The 21,605-nt window shown below is 46.0% G+C and overlaps 1 protein-coding gene across 2 annotated transcripts in view; it reads left to right on the forward strand.

Moving 5' to 3' along the window:
- Positions 1-9,320: 9,320 nt before the first annotated feature.
- Positions 9,321-21,605, forward strand: part of Evl (Enah/Vasp-like) — a 147,510-nt gene continuing 135,225 nt past the window's right edge. For both annotated transcript variants that reach the window (XM_028882113.2, XM_028882114.2), the window contains exon 1: positions 9,321-9,371. In XM_028882113.2, coding sequence (XP_028737946.2) covers positions 9,367-9,371 — 5 coding nt within the window. In that variant the 5' untranslated portion in view covers positions 9,321-9,366. The remainder of the gene's footprint in view (positions 9,372-21,605) is intronic.

Genomic DNA, 21,605 nt, shown 5'->3' on the forward strand with positions numbered 1-21,605 from the left:
CATTTTCTTGAGACCCCAGGCACATTTCTTCCTCCTCCCTCCCTCCTCCCTCCCTCCCTCCTCCCTTCCTCTCCTTCCTCTTCCTTCCTTCCTTCCTTCCTTCCTTCCTTCCTTCCTTTCTTTCTTTCTTTTTTCTTTCTTCTTTTCTTTCTTTTCTTTCTCTAGACAAAGTTTACTCCGTGTAACAGCCCTGGCTGCCCTGGAACTCACTCTGCAGACCAGGCTGGCCTCAAATTCAGAGGTCTGCCTGCCTCTGCCTCCCGAGTGCTGGGATTAAAGGCATGTGCCACGCTGCCCAGCTCCCAGACCTGTTTCTAAGAGCAGTGAACATCTTTTTTTTCTCTGTTGTTTACTTGTTTCTTTGAGACAGGGTCTCAATAAGTAGCTCTCACTGTCCTGGAACTCATAATGTAGACCAGACTGTCCTTTAATTCAGAGAACTGTCTGCCTCTACCTCCTGAATGCAGGCATTTAAGGTGTGTGCCACCATGCCTGGCTTCGGTAAACATCTTTAAAGTTCTAAGAAACCAGGAAGCAAAACCAAGAAACTGCAGGAGATGTTAGGAGAAGTCAGTGCAGTGTGGGCTTGGGAGACAGGGTCATCGAGCTCGCAAATGGTCCACACAGACACACTTTCCCTAGTCTGTCTACTTTACTTCCTAGAGACCTCCAGAGGGCTGGAGAGGCACCATTTCAGGATGTGTCAGGGAGGATATTCCCAATAAGTGAAGTGACCCACCTCCCCAATAAGGCTTCCTCCAGCAGCTGAGCCCCTGAACCCAGTGGAAAGATAGGGTGAGTCTGCTCTGCCTCAGCAGCGCCCCCTATCTTCTGTGGTGGGTTAAGGCTCCTACCTCTCAGGCCTTTGAGCTTGAACTGGGTCTTAGGCCATCTGGTCCATCTACTGGTTCTTAGGACTTACCATTTGTATCAGGATTTTGCTGGTTCTTTTTGCATTAGATCCTGGGTCTTCTCAAGCTCCATGATGATAGGTTTCAGCCCATCTTTACAAACAAACCTCTGTCTCTCCATATCCTAGTTTGCTGAGGAACCCTCACAGGCACAGTCTTTCTTCAGACAAATCCTACAGGAAAATCTACCCTGCACATGTGTGGCCATTGCTGCTCTAGCTGAAGCAGCCAGAAGGGCAGAGTGACCCAGAAACATTCCCCCATGCTTGTCCTGCCAGCACCTCATCCTCTCGCTGTCTCTGGCTACCTCCAGCTGCCCTTCTAGGGTCTACTGTCTTAAATCTACCTCTGCAGGAAACAGAGGCCCAGAGGGGACAGGGCCTCATGACCCGTCTTGCCCAGCTCAGGATGACTCTCTGGAATCCTTTCTTCAAAGACACTTAGAGGCTGCTTTTGCTAAAACAGTGCTGACTCCTCACTTGGGCTCAAAGGTAAGTAACCACAGATCGAAAGCCTGGCCTCTGTGCCTGCATCCCGCCTTCTGGTTCCTTCCTCTGGGTTACCTGCTAACTTCTTCACGTAGGCCCGCTGGTCACTCAAGCAGGGCCTATGAAGAAACTGGTGATTCCAAACTTACCTCATCCTCCCTTTCCAGTCGGAAGGCACGGAGATCAGAGTACAGGACATATCTTACTCTCTGCTTTTTATGATGTCTGTCCCATCCCAGACTCCACACAGGCCCCACCAGGCCAAACTTGCATTACCCTTGACTCCAAACACCAGAGCCTTAGGGAACGTACACTACCAATGGACTGAGGGGGAGGCTGCCCTGGTGCAGGAACCACTGCCTTCTAAGAAGCAGATTGTCTTCTCAAGCAATACCACCTCTGCTGACCACCCAGTCAGGTCAGAACTGAGGCAGACCTCTAAAAATAGACATCCTGACCAAGACTGTAATTACACATATATCTTGTCCTTCCCTGCCCAGCGCTCTCTCTGTTTTAACCTAAAGCTCAGGCTTGGGGTCCCTGGACCCCTTGATCTGCTCTTCCTATGCAGCCATATTGATTAAATCTCTGCTCTTCACCTCTGTGACAGGAAGCCCAGACTCCCAGAGCCTGTGATGATCACCTTATTGTGTTATGTCCTAAAATCCGTGTGTGTGTGTGTGTGTGTGTGTGTGTGTGTGTGTGTGTGTGTGATGCTGTCTCTAAGGAGGACCTAGAGGCTGGTTCCCCCATGCTCCACCAGCCATGGGTCTCTCCTTGCTATTTACTTTTTAATAAAATGTTCTACTTTGAGCTCGAGAGAGAGCTCAGCAGTTAAAAGCACTTGCTGCTTTTGCAGAGGACCAAGTTCTGTTCCAGAACCTACCAGCTCCAGCAGATTCAGGAAACTCTTCTGCTTTTAGTTTTTCTTTCCTTTCTTGGACTGTTTTGGGGTTTCTATTCTATTATTTCCAGAAGTAGATGTTAATTTTTCAGTTATCAAGTTCACCAGTTTTTAACATTATTCCAGCTATTACCATGCACTTGATTATTTTCTATCTATTACACTGCATTTTAAGCTGAATGCCTCATTTATATGCATTTGGTTTAGTTTGCCATCACAGCCTCCTACAGTTGTTGCCATGATGTGTTCCCACTTTCATTCATTTCTTTTTCATTTGTAATTGTAACAACAACTTCTTCCTTAAGATGAAAATTATTCAAGAGTAGTTTTACAGTTATTAGCAAATTTTAATCATATTTTTGTCATTATTTATGGCTTTATTACATTCATGAGATTTTTTTTAAAAGGATTTATTTTATTTGTATGAATGTTTCACCATGTGTGTATGTGTATGATATACATGCCCGTGGAGGTCAGAAGAGGGCATTGGATCCCCTGAAACTGGAGTCATGGGTGGCTGTGAGTCACCATGTGGCTTACGGGAACTGAACTTAGGTCCTCTGCAAGAGCAAGTATTCTTAAGTACTGTGCCATCTTTCCAGTCCTCTCCCGAGATTTCTGAACTTCAAGAATAAGAAACTCCAGCTTCTGGGAAGTGTTGTGGAATATTTAACTATGTAAAGATGTGTTGCATTTGTTTATGCTACAGAAAATTACTTTCACTGTGTAAAGATGTGTTACATTTGTTTATGTTGCATTTGTTTAATTGTGTAAAGATGTGTTGCATTTGTTTTAACTTGCTTGCCTAAGGCACCCGTAATAAAAAGCTAAATGGCCAATAACTAGGCAGGAGAGGGATAGGTGGGGCTGGCAGGCAGAGAGAATAAGTAGGAGGAGGAATCAAGGCTTGAAGGAAGAGAGAGAGAAGAAGGAGAAGAGAACAAGGGAGAAAGAGAGGGACATGCCCAGGGCCAGACGTCAGGCAGTAGCCAGACAGCCAGACATGGAATAGAACATACAGAAAGAGGGCTGGAGAGATGGCTCAGTGGTTAAGAGCACCAACTGCTCTTCCAGAGGTCCTGAGTTCAAGTCCCAGGAACCACATGATGACTCATAACCACTTATCATGAGATCTGGTGCCCTCTTCTGGCCTGCAGGGACACATGCAGGCAGAATACTGTACACATAATAAATAAATTAAAAAAAAAAAAAAAAAAAAAAGAACATACAGGAAAGGTAAAAAGCCCCAAGGCAAAACATAGGTGAAGAGAAACAGGTTAAGTTACAAGAGCTAACAAGAAACAAAAATAAGATAAGCCTGTTACATTTGTTGCCCAATGTAACAAAGTGGGGTGCCAAATGTAGCAGGCTTTTTCTTTTGGACCCCCCACCAGCTCCCAAATCATGACACAGAGACTTATTCTTAGTTATGAATGCTCGGCCTTATCTTAGCTCTTTTTAAAATCTGTTTCTCTTTATGTTCTGCCTCGGGACTTTTTAAATGCAACACAAACAAATGTAACACACCTTTACACAGTTGAAGTAATATTCCACAGTACAAACAAATGCAACACATCTTTACATGGTTAAATATTCCACAGCACAAACAAATGCAACACATCTTTACATGGTTAAATATTCCACAGCACAAACAAATGCAACACATCTTTACATGGTTAAATATTCCACAGCACAAACAAATGCAACACATCTTTACATGGTTAAATATTCCACAGCAGGGGAGAACATCACATTTCTCATATATAGAAGTGCCTTTTGCTCACCCCGAGATGCCTGACCTTAAAGCCTGTGCTGCAGGTTACGCGGCGGAGGGGAATTGCAGTGGCTAGTTGGAGGGCCTCTGTATTAACCCATTTTTTATATCATCACAAAATGTCTGAGGCTGAGTAACGAATAAAGTAAAGAGGTTTACTTAGCAGTGTTGAGGTTAAGAGTCCACGCTGCTAGTCACCAGCTCTGTTGGGGGCTCCAGAGTGAGCACAGGGCACCAGAGATTAAGAAGGGGCTGGTCTTGTTCTTTTACCATCACTGTCTTTCAAGAACTAGCCAGGGTGTTGGGAGAACCCTTTAATGCTCTCCAAGGGTAGCATCTCCAGTGACCTAATGACTCAGGAGGCCCCATCTCTTACAACTTCCCCCTGCCCCACAACATGGCCACACTGAGGATTAAGCATCCAATACATATACGAACTTGGTGGACAGACAACATCCAAACCGCAGCAGCCTTAAATTTGGGGGTTACCCGTGTAACCACTGGGTCCAAGATACTCACAGGGTCTCCAACAGTGGGAAGATGGCAGCAAAGAGGTCAGAGGGAGTGACCACAGAAGTAAGGTCCATATGCTGCTTGAGAAAGACAAACCTGTAGTGACCTTTGAACAAGGTCTCTGCCTGTGGACATGAAGCAGAGCATATGGGCTGTTTCTAACATGTGGACAGGTGAGGGGCACAGTTTCTCCAAGCCTCCAGAGGACTCAGCCCACCCCACCCCTGTGTCAGACATCCACAGAATCGTAAGATTATAATGTGCTCTGTTTCGAACTGCCCAGGTCTGTTTAGTGTTTGTTTGCCATGTCTGCCACCGGCACTGATGCACACTGTAGAAGACAGAATCGGAGTGGCCCTCAGGTTTTTAGCTGTGGCTTAGAGTGAAGCTCAGGGATCTCTGAGGAAAGAAAGCTACAGGCCTGCCTAAGACTCCATTTAGTACAGCAGAGAAGACAAAGGTCATCGTTTCTAAAGAACCCATATGTCCTCCCTGTCCATCTTCTCCAAAACATGGTAATTTCTGGGTTTTGTTTGCTTGCAACTTTACTGAGCTAGACTTTGCATCCTCTCAAGATCACCCGGTGAAAGTGTGCACTCGGTGGTTTCAGCATATTCTAGGAGTGTGCCACCGTCACTACTAATTTTAGATGGTTTTTCTCATCTCTCCAAAGAAACCTCATTTGCCAGGGCTGCCATGACAAAATACCACAGGCGTGTGGTTAAACAACAGCTGCCTGTTTTCTCACAGTTCCGTAGGCTGGAAGCACAAATAAAGGTACCAGAAGTGTTGTGTGTGTCATGGGCTCACGTGTTTGAACACTTGGTCCCAAACTGGAAGATGGTGGAATTTGCAGGAGGAAGTGGGTCACTGGGCATGGGCCACTTCCTGTCCACTAAGGGTGTCATTAGCGTCTGAGCATAGAGCTGTCTGTAACCCACCTACCTGATGTTTCCACTGCTATATTTGAAAAATGCCTTGATTTATGACTTGCTTTTGTTCTGCAACCCTAAGTATTTGTTTATTTTTATTTTATGTGCATTTGGTATTTTGCCTGCACGTTTGTCTGTGCCTAGGTATTGGATCCTCTGGAACTGGAGTTACAGACAGTTGTGAGCTGCCATGCAGATGCTGGGAATCGAACCCAGGTCCTCTGGAAGAGCAGCCAGTGCTTTTAACCAGAGCCATCTCTCCAGCCCTGCTTTGCAACACTAAAAGCTTCTTGAAACTGTTACAGTCTTAGAGCATGGTATTTGGGGTAAGCTGAACCTGTGTTCCTGGGCCAAACTCACTCATATTTGGTTCCAGAATAAACTCTCTTATTCCCTTTGACCTGACAGCTTTGTTTTTGAGCTGACAACAGAAAAGTATGCCATTTTTAAAAAATTTTATCTAAGTGTCTCTTCTGTTTTTTTCTGTCTCTAATTAAATTTTGAAATTATGTATTTTTTTGTCATAAGAATTATTTTTTAAACTCAGATTGCTCTCCTTCAGTGTCTTCCAGACTTGGGCTGGCAAGACGGCCCAGTGGGTAAAGCCATTCAATTTGCTGCACATGAGTGAGACCTTCCGTTTGCAGCCTTCAGCCCTTTGAAACTCAGCATTAATCTACCGACAAGATCGGAGCCCTGTGGCCCAGTGACTCCCTCTGAGGTCCTGTTGCATTGGGCACTAAGTTCCCAAAACATACTCTTTGGGAGACACATTGAAACACCATGACAAGGCTCCTCCAGAACTTCTGGCCAGTCTGCACCACCCCCCCCCCAATGTAGTTGGCCTTATCTTCTGAAATGGTGGGAACTCTCAGCTTAGCTCCAGGCTAAGCAACAGCCATGCGCTTTAGTCTCTCCTCAAGACCCACAGCTCCTGCAGGACAGCCACCCCAGGTTCCCTCCCACCACACGGGTCTTGCTTCCCTTCAAGTATTCCCTGTCTTGGTATCTTCCCAAGCAGGCCAGGCAGCAAGGCCCTGTTAGGAATTACCCACCTTCAAGCTGTGCAACATACTCTTAAGGAGAGTCACCAGAGAAGTGGAGGAACTGGAGAAAGAAAGAGTCAAAATAGAAATCCCAGAGCTGGGCAGTGGTGGCGCACGCCTTTAATCCCAGCACTTGGGAGACAGAACCAGGCGGATCTCTGTGAGTTCGAGGCCAGCCTGGTCTGCAGAGTGAGATCCAGGGCAGGCTCCAAAGCTACATGGAGAAAACCTGTCTCGAAAAACCAATATATATATATATATATATATATATATATATATATATATATATATATCTCCCAGGCTAACCTCAAATTTCAAGGGCAAAATGGATCAAAGATAATTTTTATTTCTTGACAGAACCAGAACATAAGCACCCTTTGTGGTCCTTCCATGCCAACTACAACAAGTCCTTCCCTGGAAAAGGAGACAGGTATTGTGGGAAAGGGAAAGTGAGTGTTTCCACACCACTCAGTGAATTCATGAAATTAGCAGTTCAGGTCCTAAGGAGGGCTCTCCAATCTGTTTTCTTCATCAGAGGGCTCCAGGAGCTGCAGGAAGGGCTGGGGGAGAAGAGACAGGGGCCACTCCCATCCTCTGTTGTGTCTTGTTTTCCTATGCAGGATGCTGATCTTTGTCTAAACCAACTCGAGGGGGCCTGCAGCGGCCAGTGCACCACACTTAACGCCATGGGCGCTCAATGCTCCACACTTAACGCCATGGGAGCTCAATGCTCCACACTTAACGCCATGGGAGCTCAATGCTCCACACTTAATGCCACGGGAGTTCAAACCCCTCCAAGTTCTTCATCCAATAGGTGGGAATCCTAAAACCAACTTGCAGGCTGCTGAGGACCAGTTGAGGCCCCAGTCAGTAGGAAACAGACTCTGAAAGGGTCTTCCCCACATTTCTCATCACCCCTACCTGGCCTTCCCTTTTCCTTAACAGCCAGTCATTTGAAACCAATGTCTATTTAGCAAAGCTCGCAATACAGAATGAAGGCTTTATTCCTCAGAATAAAGTAAAAGAATTTGTGTTTTTCACTCTTTTGATACAAAATGTTAACATTTTTGAAACATATAACCTCAAGAAGATTTCTTTCTGGAGGCCACCAGTCCTTGGCTTTGAAAATGGTTTCTCCACAGTGTCAGTGATTTTATGGCATGTGATGTGTGGGGTCGAGAAGAAAGACAGTGTCTTCACAGCAAAACCAGTTGATACTTCTTGACAAGTCACAGGATGGCAACAACTTGTTGGACCCCAGGGGCAGCAGGGAAGACACCTGATCTGGAGTGGCCACAGGCAGGAAGAGCACCAATAAGCCAGGCTAACCCTGTCTCTCCTGAGCACACCTGGGATATCTTTAGGTGACCTGAGGCTTGAACATCCCTAACTCTTAAGATGTGACAAGGCTCTTCTGTAACAAACAGACCAGTCTGGACCCCGGGTAGACAGGAACAAATGGGGTTAGGAAGGCTATAACCTCAGGCACTGCTAACAGTGCAGCAGGTGAAGGAATCCAGTAGAGATTGCTGCCTTCCAGCTCATAGTGCTCTGTGAATGCCCTGGAAAAGCCTGTACAGTAGGACTCCACGTGCCACCTGGCACCCTCCGCGCTCAGCCCTGCCTCCTAAATCACGCACGCCCTTGGTCCCACACCTCTCCACTTGCCCTGCCCTCTCTAGCTCTCGCACCATCAGGGCTTGCCTAGGGGCTTAGCCCCACTGGGCCCTCCTTGCTCCTGGTTTACACCCCGAGCTCCGCCCCTAGGCCCACGACCCTCCAGGCCTTCCTGCGGAGCTCCGCCCAGTTTCTACCTACGAACTCCTTCTTCAATGCTTCTCCTGGTTCCCCTTAGATCCATCGACTACACCCACTGCTTTGCCCCAAGACCTGGCCCAGATCTCCAAGTACTATCTCTAAACTCCCTTACCTTGCAGTTTAGCCCAGCCCCTTTGGGCCCTAGGCCACGCCCACTACCCCGCCTCCTAGACCCAAGTCCCCGAGGCTTTCCCGCTGAGGTTGGCACCAGTCTTTCTCTTGGACACAGGGTCTCATTACGTAGCCCCGACTGACCTGGAACTCAATAAGTTAACCCGTTCCTCTAAGTTACGGTTTCGCCTTTGGGCCCTAGGCCCCGCCCCCTGTCCCGCCCCCAGGCCCGATTGCCCCGCCACTCTTTCCACAAGGCTTTGTCCCGCCCCTCTGGACTCGGGCCCCGCCCTCGCCCCGCCCCCTTGCGCTCCGCCCTCCTAGAGGCGCGGATCGTGGATCCCCGCGCCTTTTGTGTGGAGCTCCGCTGCCGCGCGCGCCCATTTCCCCCCAGCCGCAGCCGACCGAGGGGCGTCGGCGCGCGCAGTCCCCTCAGCGGGCGGAGGAGCCCTCCGCCCGCGTGCACCCCGCACCCCATCCGCCGGCCGCCGCCCCGAGTCTCAGACGGACGGACGGACGCGCGCCCGCGCGCGCTCGCTCGCTCGCTCGCTCGCTCCCGCCTGCGAGACCCCGCCGCTCGCCCCCTCCCCCGGCCCGTCGGCGGGCGGCACGCGCACGCGCCGGCCCGGGCACGCGCGCCCGCCAAGATGGCAGGGGCCGGGGCCCAGCTGTCAGTCGCCGCCGCCGCCGCAGCCACCGTGCTGCCCCGCAGCTAGCGGCCCGGACGCCCGCCGGAGAAGATGAGCCCCCGCGCCGCCGCCTGCAGCCCAGCCAGACGCGGAGCCGCCGCGCCCGGGGCCGGCTGCCCCGCTAGCGCCCCGTCGCGCCGCGCCTTCACCCCCGGCCCCGCGCCCGCCCCGGCAGCCACGATGAGGTGAGTCGGGGCCGCGAGCGCGGCGAGGCCGCGAGCGCCCGGCTTGCGGGGGGTGGGGGGGGCGGGGTACCCGAGCATCGAGGCAGCCCGGGAGCTCCCAGCCGGCGCCCCAAGCTCCCGAAGACGCGCAGGCCGCGGGGTCCGCGGGAGGCCGCGCCCGCCCTGCGCTGTCTTCCCACTGAGCGCGCAGCGCCGCAGCCGCCGTCCTGCCTACTTTGCTGTCTATCGGTAGCTCTCTTCCATCAGGGCGCTCTCCTCTTCACCCTTCTTTTAGGACCTGTCCCTTTGCTCTTGCAAACCTGCCATCCCGTGTAGCCCCATAGGTATGGCTGATGTGCCATTCATCCAGGGAGCCTAGTCTACACCCAGAAACTCGCGTGCCCTCTTCGTTCGCAGCACCCACCCTTCCTCTCCAGGTTAACCATACCCTGATTTGTAGTGTGGTGGTAGTAGTGGTGTAAGCTTGTGGGTTTTTTTTTTTCTTCAGTTTTTTATCTTCTAAACACATCTTCCTTAAACACTGTAGTGTCCAATTGTAGATTCGTTTCATCTGTTTTGTGAACTGTATATAAATGAAATAATTCACTACGTAATTTCGTGTCTGGCTTTTTTCATCAAAGGTATTTCTGAAGTTCATCCTTCATGCTTCTATGATCTACTGCCCTACATAGTATAGATCGTCCACAATTTATCCATTCTACTACTGTTAGTGGACTTTTGAATTGTTTGTAGCTCTTGGCTATTAACGCTGCAGTGAACATGCCTGTGTACTTCCTAAAGCACTCATTTCTCTTGAGTATATATTACCCACCCAGAAGTAGATTTTTTTTGGGGGGGGGGGAGGAGGTTGGTTTTTTCGAGACAGGGTCTCTCACTATAACCCTGGCTGTCCTGGAACTCACTCTGTAGACCAGGTTGGCCTCGAACTCAGAGATCCACCTGCCTCTGCCTCCCCAGTGCTGGGATTAACAGGCTCACACCACCATCACCTTGCTATCGTCTGCTGTAGTGGATAAAGCAAAGTTCCCAAAGTGGTGGTACTAGTTTACACCAGCAAACATTTAATAGCTCTTGTTTAAAATCCCTGACAACCCTTGGTAGTGTCTCTGACATTTTAGCCATTCTGGTGAGCATGAATGACAGTCCATTAGAGTTTTAATTTGCAGCTTCCTGTTGATGAGGCTGATTGTCTTTTTGTGTTTGTTTGGCGTCTCTTGTAAAGAGCCTGTTTAAATACTGTCCAATTTTGCTGGGAGGGTTTACTCGTTTTCTTCCTAATTTGTAGGGCTTCTATTCCTAGATGAAGAAAACAGCTTGCAGAAATCTCAATGTTGTGCTTTTCACATGAAAGGGCATCGTTCACCTGGAATTGATTTTTTTGTGTAACATGAAACAGTGATTACGTTTCATTTTTTACCTCATATCATTTAGTCCTCTGTGTTTATCAAGGTCATCTTTTTCCTCAGCTGCATTGCCTCCTTTGTCATCTTCTATCTGAAGAACATTTTTTAGTGTCTGTCTGTCCGTCTCGTTTGTCTGTTGCAGTGTTGGGTATCAGACCCGGAGTCTCTTATTCATCCACCGAGTGATCTCTGCAGTTTTTGTTTGGCTTTTGTATCTTTTACGCATGTGCCTGCATGTGTGCATACATGTTTGCGTGTGTGGGCACACAAACGTCTGAGGTTGGGAATCTTCCTTTGTTGCTCTCCAACTTATTCATTGAGGCGGGATCTTCCAGTGGAACACACAGCTGGCCAGTGTGGGTGAGACTCACTAACCATCCTCTTGGTCCTGTCTCCAGATTCTAACAGCTGGAATTACAAGGATGTTGCCACACCCACACAACTTTTATATGGGTTGTATGGATAGACCTTCCTCAGGTTTGCATGGCAGGTGATTTATCCTTGGGACCACCTCCTCAGCTTGTCTTTGTGTTTTTGAGACAGGGTCTTGTTCCATAACTCAGGCTGCTGAGGAACAGAGTAGCCCAGACTGGCCTAGAATTCACTACCTTCCTGCTGGGATTCCAAGTGTATACCGCCAGGCCTGGTCCCTTTAGGGTATTTTGTTTGTTTGTTTGTTTTGTTTTTCGAGACAGGATTTCTCTGTGTAGTTTTGGTGCCTGTCCTGGATCTTGCTCTGTAGACCAGGCTGGCCTCAAGCTCACAGAGATCTGCCTGGCTCTGCCTCCCCGAGTGCTGGGATTAAAGGCGTGGACCACCACCGCCTGGCGTTTGAAAATGTTTTATTCTTCACTTTTTTTCTAGTTCCTAAACAATTTTATTGAGGTATAACTCATACCACAAAACATTCATTAAAGCTCGTTGGTTTTTAGAATATCTACAGAATTGTGCAACCATCAGCATTAGAATCTTTCCCTCCACTTTGAAGAATCTTTTCGTTAATTGCAGAACTCAGGACTTCCACTGCTTAAGCACTTGAAAGCTGTCTTGTGGTCTGACTTGATTGTTCTTGTTGGGAAGTCACCTGCTGTGTTGTTGTTTCTTTGATAGTCATCCTGATTTCTCTGCTTCTTGTTTTTTGGTTTATCTTTGTTTTGAGATAGGTGCTCACACTATAGCCCAGGCAGGTTTCAACCTCATGGCAGTCCTTGGGCTCTTGAGTGCTGGGATTATAAGCCTGAGCCACTACACCTGGCTCTGCTTCTAAAAAGTGTTCTCTTCGCTTTTGATTATCAATAATTCCCCAGGCACTTGTCTCTCTTTGTCTCTCTCTCTCCTCCTCCCCCTCTCTCCCTCTCTCCCCCCCACTCTGTCCCTCTGTCCCTCCCCTCCTCTCTTACCCCCTCCCCATCTCGTCTCTCTCTCTGTGTTTCTCTTTCTGGGTCTTGAGCTTGAGATCTTCCTACCTCAGCCTCCCAAGTGCGGGGATGACAACTGTGCACCATCTCTTCTGTGTTTTACCTTTATAGTTGGGTTCTTGTGGCTTCTTTTATTTTATTTTTAATTTTGAGATTGGGTCTCTCTGTAGCCCTGGCTGTCCTGGAACTCACTCTGCAAATCAGGCAGGCCTCAAACTCTCAGAGATCTGCCTGCCTCTGCCTCCCGAGTGCTGGTCTTACAGCTTCTTGAATCCATGGATTTGTGTCTTTCATTCACTTTTCGTGCATCAGCCTGAGGACGGCTTTGACCCATTTTCTCTTACATTTGCTTCTAGGACTGCAGTTGTTTATGTGGACCATTTTATAGGTGTCTGTTTTTCTCTCTTTGCCCTTTGTATTTATCTCTCCATTCTTCATCCTGGAGTTCTCTTTGTCTGTCTTCTACTTGGTAGTAGAAGCTGTTATTAAAACTATCCATTGTATTTTTAAGTTCAGTCACTACATCTTTCAAATCACAATCTGACTGTCTTTTATAATTTCTAGTTATCCGCTCAACTTTTCAGCCTTGTCTTTTATCTCTGAATACACAATTATCTTCGTCTGTGTTTGATACACGGTGTCTATGTTGAATCATTTTCAGGGTCTTTTTCTGCTGATTTTCATCCATATTGTTTTTTCTCTTTGTGCCTAGTTGTTTTTTTTTTTTTTCTTTTTTAATATGTGCTGGCCACTAGATTTGCAAAACTCTTTTTAAAGATAATTTGAGGCAGAAGATTATGTTTCCCCTCCCCTAAAGGTAATTCACACTTGCTCCATCTGGGGTCTCCTTGGCCCATTTTCAGTGACTGAAATCTTTCCAAGTCGAGCTTCATTCCATAGGAGGACTAGCCTGTTCTGCTCACCTTTCCTCCTAATGTTTGCCTCTCTACAACACCTCTACTCCCCACTTCCACCCGAGACCAAGCCTTAACATTCTTCTCAGAATCACCCGATGCTTTTAGGGAGAAGTACTGTATGAGTTTGTGTCTCTGTTCTGATAGAACATTCTGACCCAAAGCAACTTGGGGAAGAGGGCTTATTTGGCTTACAGGTTAAAGTCCATTGCCAGGGGAGCCAAGGCAGGAACCTGGAGTCTAGAACTGAAGCAGAGACACTGCTGCTTCCTGGCTTGCTTTCCAGCTTGCTCGGGTGCTTGTTTTGTTTTTCCGAGACAGGTTTTCTCTGTGCAGTCCTGGCTGTCCTGGAACTTGCTCTGTAGACCAGGCTGGCCTCAAACTCAGAAATCCACCTGCCTCTGCCTCCTTAGTGCTGGGATTAAAGGCATGGGCTACCTCTGCCCACTGCTCAGATGCTTTCTAATACAGCCCAGGACCACCTGTCCAGAAGTGGCACTGCCCATGTTGGCCTGGGTCCTCCCACATCAATCATTAATCAAGAGAATGTCTCCACAGACTTGCCTACAGGCCAGTCTGATGGAGGCAGTTCCTCTGCCGAGGGTCCCTCTTTCCAGGTGACTCTGTCAAATTGACGAACTGCATAAGTATCTTCTCAGTCTCTGATAAGCCCTACCGCAGTGGCTCTAAGCAGGCATTGTTATCTTTTGTCTCTGGTGTTTATAGTTCTGTTTAGCTAAGGGATTCTTCTGATTCGCTTAGTCTACAGTTATCAGAAACAAAAATCCCTGGTTTTTGCATTTTCCAGGAAGAGTTTGAGTCAAGATTTAGTTCTGGAGATTTATGCTGGGTAATGGGAGCTGTTGAGAATAGTAATAGTCATTTGCTTGTGTTTTGTCCCAACTGTGATCATTTGCCTCTGTTAGTTAGTTCAATGCTCTTGGAGCTGCTGCTGCTTCTTCTTCATCATCTTCTTCTTCTTCTTCTTCTTCTTCTTCTTCTTCTTCTTCTTCTTCTTCTTCTTCTTCTTCTTCTCCTCCTTGTCCTCCTCCTCCTCCTCCTCCTTCTCCTCCTCCTCCTTCTTCTTCAAATTGTGGACTCCTCTTAATATATAATTAATTTAAAAAATGGCATTTCAGCTCAGGAATGGAAGTCAAGGATTTGGGGGTGGGTTGCTTTTTGCTTCATGCTTGTTTATTTCTCCTGTGTGGTTTCTTTAGTTGTTGATGATTTGATAAAAAGTCATCCTATCGTGGGATCTTCTTGAAGAGACTCTGCAGTGTTAGACCAGAAATAGTACAATTCCCAGTCCTGATCACTGGGTCCAGTAAGAAGGCAGATTGTAGAAATGTGAGTTCTTAAAAGGACTTCCAGGACGAGGTGTTCATTCTCTTATTCTTTTTCCTCCTTACATTTCATTTTAATATGGTTTTAAATTAGTTTAACTTGATTCATTGTTGAGACTATTGATAGCTGGGCATCTATAACATTTATATTTACTTGGAAGTATTTGGCTTTTGCAAATAGGAAACGAGACCAGGGATCCTTCTGTCTGTAGTTAACTGTTGATTTGATTTGGCTGTTTGTAATTATAGGAAAGCGACTGTCTCTTCCCCACTTCCATGTCACAGTGAGGAGCATAAAGGAGCCAGGTGGCATGCACCTGTGGACCCCAGGAGGCTGGGGGGAGGATCATTTGGGCAGAGGAGTTTGAGGCTAGACTGGACAACATAGTGAGACTCCTATCTCAAAAACAAAACAATTTACAAGAAAAGATATGAAATGCTTTTTGTGACCTCAAAGGTGTGGAGATTTCCTCCATTCTGCAAGAGTAGGTGCTCGCTGAATGTCCTTCAGTTTTATTCAGTTCTTTTTCATTTGGTTGAATTTGATTTTCTGAGACAGAATCTTCCTGTGTGACCAAGGCTGACCTGGAGCTCTGTGTATCCCAAGCAGTCCTCAAGCTTACAATCCTCTTGCCTCTACCTCCTGAGTATTGGAATTATAATTCAGTTCTGATACTGTCTGTGCCAACTCCCACAGGCCGAGGACGAAGTCCTCAAGACTGCCCAACAAATAGTTACCATACCTGAAAGATTCACAGGAATTTACAGGGTCCTTTTGTGCCTTTTTAAAATTGGCAGTGGTTTGCATTGTCATGTAATCTAGAGGACACTATTGCTGAGTAACCATTCTGCCTGCTCACACACTTTAGTCACTTGTCTGTCATTTTCCCAATCTGCCTTTTATCTTTAAAATATGTAATGTGTAGAAATTTACTTTTTTTATGTCATAGGGTCATTTTCCTTGCGGTTTTACCATCACTTTTACACTTAGGGTAGTTTTGTCTAGAAATTTGCTTATTAAATTGAGTGGGGTTTTTGTTTTCTTCAGAATTCCTGGTCAGATACTTGGCTGCATCTGTAATTTATGAGGCAGAGACAGCAGCAATCACTGCAGTTTACTGGGGAGGTGGGAGTAAATGTCTGTTGATGCCCCACAGGGTACCAATGACAGACCAAAGGAATGATCCCACCAAGTCCCACTTGGTGAACCCATGAGTGTGTTAGGGGTTGTGAACAGGAGCATGAGTGACTTGGACAACTGCATCACTGCAGAGCCCACCCCAGCATGGGTGACTAGTCCTGCAATCTGCACTCCTGGAGCTCTCTGTATGACTGTCAGGTACCCCTACCCAAGGGCCTTCATCTCGGCACCAGCCGTGGTTTACTGCTTCTGTAAGCTGGGAAGTGCCCTTGTTCAGTCTTTCCCAGCCTCCTTAGTGAGATTGCTGAGTCTTAGGAACTTCTCTCTGGGAGGGGATGTTTCCATCAGAGGAAATGGCTACACAGCAGTGGTGTTCTCTAGATTGGATGACAATGCAAACCATTGCCAAAGGATGACTGTAGCTCTAGTGTCTGATGAAGTGAGGATCTTGTAATCCCCAGAAAGCAGACCTGCCTCTGCCAGGGCCAGCTCTGTATGTACAAGGCATGGCTAGTCTAGCATATGAGCGGGTCTGCGTGTGGTGGGAAAATCTCAGGTGACCTAGGGCTCTGTGCCAGTTGTGTGTCATGTAGAATGCTGATTAAGCAGAGCATAGTATAAGATGCACAGGTGGAAGCAGACCTTGTTCATTCATCATCACTGCCCTTCTCTTGTTAATATGGCCAAGCCAACTGCCTTTCTGAACTTACTGCTATATAGGTTGAGGGTAGGAGATAATTTTCCAGATGTTTTTGTTATCATGTTAAGATCAGTTTTAGGGGACATAGGTTAATCGTAGGATCTCTGTCTCTGTCTCTGTTTCTGTTTCTGTTTCTCTCTCTCTGTCTAGGTTCCTGGTTTAGAGCCGATGTCATTTTACCTTGTGATTTCAAGTGGAGCAGTAGCATTCTTTTATTAAACTGTCACTTTGGGGCATGTGGTTCAGTGGTAGAGTGCTTCCCCAGCTTAGGAGAGGCCCTGGATTATATTGTTAGCACTATAAAATCAATCAAAAATCAAATCAATCAGTTAGTAGGTCAGTCGGAGGCTCACAAAGTACTGTCACTGAATTGTGCTGGTTTTGTTTGATTTAATGTACATTTTTATTTTACTCATTTACTTTTATAGACACAAGACATTGAGATTTAGTTTTATAATTACATACAGTCTCACGAAAATAAGTTAACCAGCATTGTTTCCTTTGGGATTTTCTTCTTTAAGGGGAAGCTGCACGTGAACGTTTGAGAAACCCTACGATAGTCCCTACACTAGATGAAGAGATCTTGTGAGCAAGTCCTAAGTGCTGCACGAAGATCAGTAGTAGCTTAGAACGGAGCACCTCCAGTGAATGACCTTGGGCCCTGAAGCAGTCATAAGTCGAGGTCTCTCCTTCATTAGCCTGAGAGAATCACCTCCACGCAAGTTGTTTTCTAGTGGAAAATTTCTCTTACCTTTAAAAAGCTACGTTTAAAAAGTCATTTAAAAAATGTTGGCAGTGGATCTGTTATCCACTGCATGACATTTGAATAATAAGCCTGATGTGGCGGTGTATTGTTTGTAAGGCATCTTACCTCTGACAAATGAACTTCCTTCCCTTCCTTAAATATTCTGTGGTACTGTGTGGAGTAGCTGCAGTTCACCCCACCACACACCATGATTTACCAGAGCCTAGGCTAGAGCACCTGTCCTTACAGCTTCATCATTGTAAGTAACACTGAGATGAGGATCTGTGTGCCTCTGATTTTGTCCTCAAGGTAAGTTAGCAGCTGGATTGCTGGGGTCAAATAGGATAAACGTTTTAAGGCCTATCTGTATACTACCAGAATGTTAAATCTAAGTGAGGGAAGAAGATAAAGCTAGGGAAAGCAAGTTTAACCCTGGAGGTTTAAGTCAGAAATTCTCTCTCAAAGCAAAGGAAGGGCATTAGTGAGGTGGAAAGGGAGATCAGAGAAGCATCTGTTTGTATGGGACGATGGTGGTTAAAACACAGACCATAGCTGGCCTGCCGAAGTCCAAAGAGTAAGTGACTGCAGTGCTTGGCCCTTCAGGGCACACACACACACACACACACACACACACACACACACACACACACTCACACACACACTCCCAAACCCCCCAAGGCTCAGGGAATATCACAGAAAAAATGTAAGAGCCAGAGGTTGGGGAGGTGTGCTTTGAAATCATGTCTTTACACACACACACACACACACACACACACACACACACACACACACGTCATAGAAAGACTATAAGAGCCAGGGCTTGGAGAGGTGTGCTTTGAAATTATGTCTTCTGGAACTCAACACCTCTGAAGTCCTGCAATAAACCTGTGAAAATTCAGGCCCATCCATTCCATCATGGAATGGGGAAGAGCTCATAAGACTCCACCCCTCCTTGAGGGACAGCTATGGTGGCTGGGGGGAGGGGGGTCCTTGTCTTCGTTGGTGTAGCCACAGGTATGTTACGGCCCTCTTTAAACTCTGACTCATAAGACACACAAAACACAAGAAAGTAGGAGAGTTTACTGTGAAGAATGGTTTCAGGGTTTCAGTGCTTTGGTGGGTAATGAAGGGAGAATGAAGCTAGGTAATAGGGAGTGAGGAGGACTAAAATTCATTATATTGTGCAATATATATGTATGTATATTTGTATGCAATAGTCAAATAATTAAAAATATTAAATCGTAAGAAAGGATGATGGGTGGGAGTAAGGGATGGAGCCTAGGCTTAGAATGGTGTAGTTCCACCTATCTGCCAGCGGAGGGAGCCCTGTTCCCAGATCCTCAGTAGGTATTAGCTATGAAGGTAGAGTGTCCTTGTCTTTAGGGCTGTCTGAGTGAACACAGCTTTTTGTTTATATTTATAAATTTGAGTTTAATTTATCCATATATACTTTTAAGCAGCCCTAGTTTAAGAGTCAGGCAGCCTTGGATTCTCCTTAGACTGCTGCCTTTTAGCTAGCTCATATGAACAAATAATTTAACCTCTATGATCCTCCGTTTGCAAATGAAATATAAATATGGCCGTCCCACTTCCCAGGTTTGTGACATCAAATGAGAACATATTTAAAGTTCCTAGCTGTGATGTTTACCCTGTTCCATCACAATTTCTTCTGTGAAGAAGATAGTCCCTGGAAAATATGGAATGATTCTGATTTCAGATATCCTTCCCTTTTGCAGATCACAATATACTGTCCTCTGTGTGTGATAGGTTGTTATTGGTTCCTCAATGTTTATTAGTCTACTTATTTATTCAATTTCTATGCTGGGGATCCAACCCAGGTTTTGCACAAGTTAGATAAGCAGTCTGTCACTAAACTACACCTCCTGTCCTTGGTTTGTTGTTGTTGTTGCATAGACTGGCCTGAATTCAAGATCCTCCTGCCTCCGCTTCCCAAGTACTGGGATTACATGTGTGTGTCACTGTGCCTGATAGATACTTCTAAAAATGAGTTAAGGTCATGTTCTATAAAAGTCACAAAATGCAACTGTTAAAACAGGAGATCTTGTGTATGAGTAGAGAAGATAATGGTACTAGAAATGCAGATTAAGAAAATACATACTGCAGCTGAGCACACGTGACTCTAAAACTCAAAAAGAAAACAAAAACAAAAACAACAACAACAACAAAAAAACCCAACAACACACTAAGCAAGAGAAACTCAGAAAACCCACACCTAACAAGAGACCTGAGCCTCTTAGTCTGGACTGTGAGACATGCTTCTGTCTAGCCCTACACGTGTCTTCTTCGCATCTTCCAGAGTCTATAGACAGTTGAGCATACAAACTTGATTTGGACAGCCTCTTCACACCTTCTCTGTCTTTTGCCCTGTGACAGGTCTGCCCTGGGCCTGGCCTTTAAAGGCTCTCCCACCACCCTCTCCTGCAAACATTCTTTGACTTGCCTGCCATTCTGCAGCTTCTGTGGGCTGTGGTCATTGCCCCCATCAGCCTCTCTCTCCAAGAATCCTTAAGCAAGAAAACAAACAAACAAACAAACAAAAAACCTGATGAACTGAACCACACAGTTGATCAAAGTCTTGCTGTTGTCCCCTCGATAATTTCTTAGCGTTCAAATCTGGACTTGGGGATTTAGCTCAGTACCATCCCTAGCTTTGGTCCCCAGGACCCACTTCCCTGAAAAAAAAAAAAAAAAATTCAAAGCTTGAATGTCGCTTCCTTATGTAAGTAGCCCCTGTCCCATAGCCTGCAGGAAGGACCTTCCCTGTTAGTTGCCTTTGGACTGTCCCATGTTTTCTTTCATGTAAATATTTTAATACTTAAGTTTGCCTTGTATAACATCACACACAGGCTTTGCAAAAGGAAAAATTGCACCTCTTTTGATATCTGTGGAACCCATGGAGTCTATCACTGTGCCTGGTACTTGGTAGATGCTTTGTAAGCACTGGCACAGACACATACAACTAAAGTGGATGGTTTACCTGGCATCATTCCAGCTTGGCTTAGATTCTCCTAATTATGATATTGCAGACAGCCATGTCAATTGGTAGACATTGGCACGGAGACGGAAGCTGTTTTCATTGTGCTTAGAGAATTAACACATTGCTGGGTGGCAGTGCCTTTGTCTGTTGTCATACTGCTGCCGTGAAGTATTTGTTTGATGACATGATGGATTTTCCTTGTTATTTCCTTTGTAAGGACTATAACACTCACTAGCCCAGCTGTTCCTCAAACTTGATTGTGTGTGGAAATCATTAGAAGCAAAGGGAGGTGTGTGTGTGTGTGTGTGTGTGTGTGTGTGTGTGTGTATGTTTCCAGATGGAGATCCCAGGTCCCCCTCTGTATGGAGAGGGAGGAAGGGAAGAGGGAGGGAGGGATCCTCATGTCTTAGGATTTCAGTTTCGTAGAAAGACAGAGCAGAATGGTCTAGTTCCCATATCCTCTCCCCTGTTCAGTCCCTCTGTTGCCATCTAGTGCGTTAGTGTCAGGTTGCTATTGAAGCATTATTAGCTGAAGTCTGTGTTTATTCACAGTTGTTTGCTTTTTGCTTTGTGTGCTACACTGGTCAGTGTTTTTGAAATGTTAATAGTACATGTTTATGTTAATGTATATTAGACAAACACTAGTTATCTGGTCCATAGTGTTTTGGGTGTGTTTCCCAAGAGAAGGAACTGGAGATCAAGGCTTATGTGAGAGGAATGTGGAGAGAGATATTGCTGTAGTTACCCAGTCTTGATATTTGAGAAGAAAGGGAAAAGCAAGTATGTATTAGCTCCTACTCCACTTGTCAAAAGTAGCCCCTGAGGCTGGTGATAGTCATTGGTAGATACCAAGAGGGGCTGTCATGGCAGCTTACTGTGGCCACAGTAAGTGAGCCCAGAAGTGGGCTCTTGTAAGCACTTGTTTATTATTCTTAACTAAATAAAAGGTAAAGACATTTCATTTTTCAGTCCTCTCAGTCATTGTTTCTCAATTTTTAATTTAAGTTCTTTACATACCTGGATTGAAGTCAGCCATTTTGTTTGATTTTTAATGCGTGTGCTTGTGTGTGTGGTTTTATTCAGACATTCAAATCTCTGGTCCATTTGGAATTTGACAACTGGCTTGAGAGATTCAACTTTACCCTTTCCACCTGGTTATTTAGCTACCCAAAGACTACTCCTTAGAAAACCCATTTGCTCTCAGTGTTTAGAGTCCTGTTTTTGTTTTTGTTTTTTTTTTCCCCACAGATAATCAATTGTTTCTGTCTCTGCGTTTTCCATTCTGTTCACCTGTTCTGTATTTATCCCTGTGTTGATACTAATACCTGACTTTTAATTAAAGAAGCTTTAAGTTGGTTTGAATATTTTCTAGGGTTAGTACTGTCATTGCTCTGGCAAGAATCCAGTAACCGTTCAGTCCACGAGGCTGGATATTTCAGCTGGTCTGCAGTATACTGTGGAATCTCAAAGATGTAGGTTCCAATGCCAGTGAAAGAATGGATTTGCCAGGCAGATTGAAAGCAAGCCAGCAAAGAGGGCAAGCATCCTTCTTCCAGGTCCTTTATATAG

This window comes from Peromyscus leucopus, chromosome 14, assembly GCF_004664715.2.
Source record: "Peromyscus leucopus breed LL Stock chromosome 14, UCI_PerLeu_2.1, whole genome shotgun sequence".
Lineage (NCBI taxonomy): Eukaryota > Metazoa > Chordata > Mammalia > Rodentia > Cricetidae > Peromyscus > Peromyscus leucopus.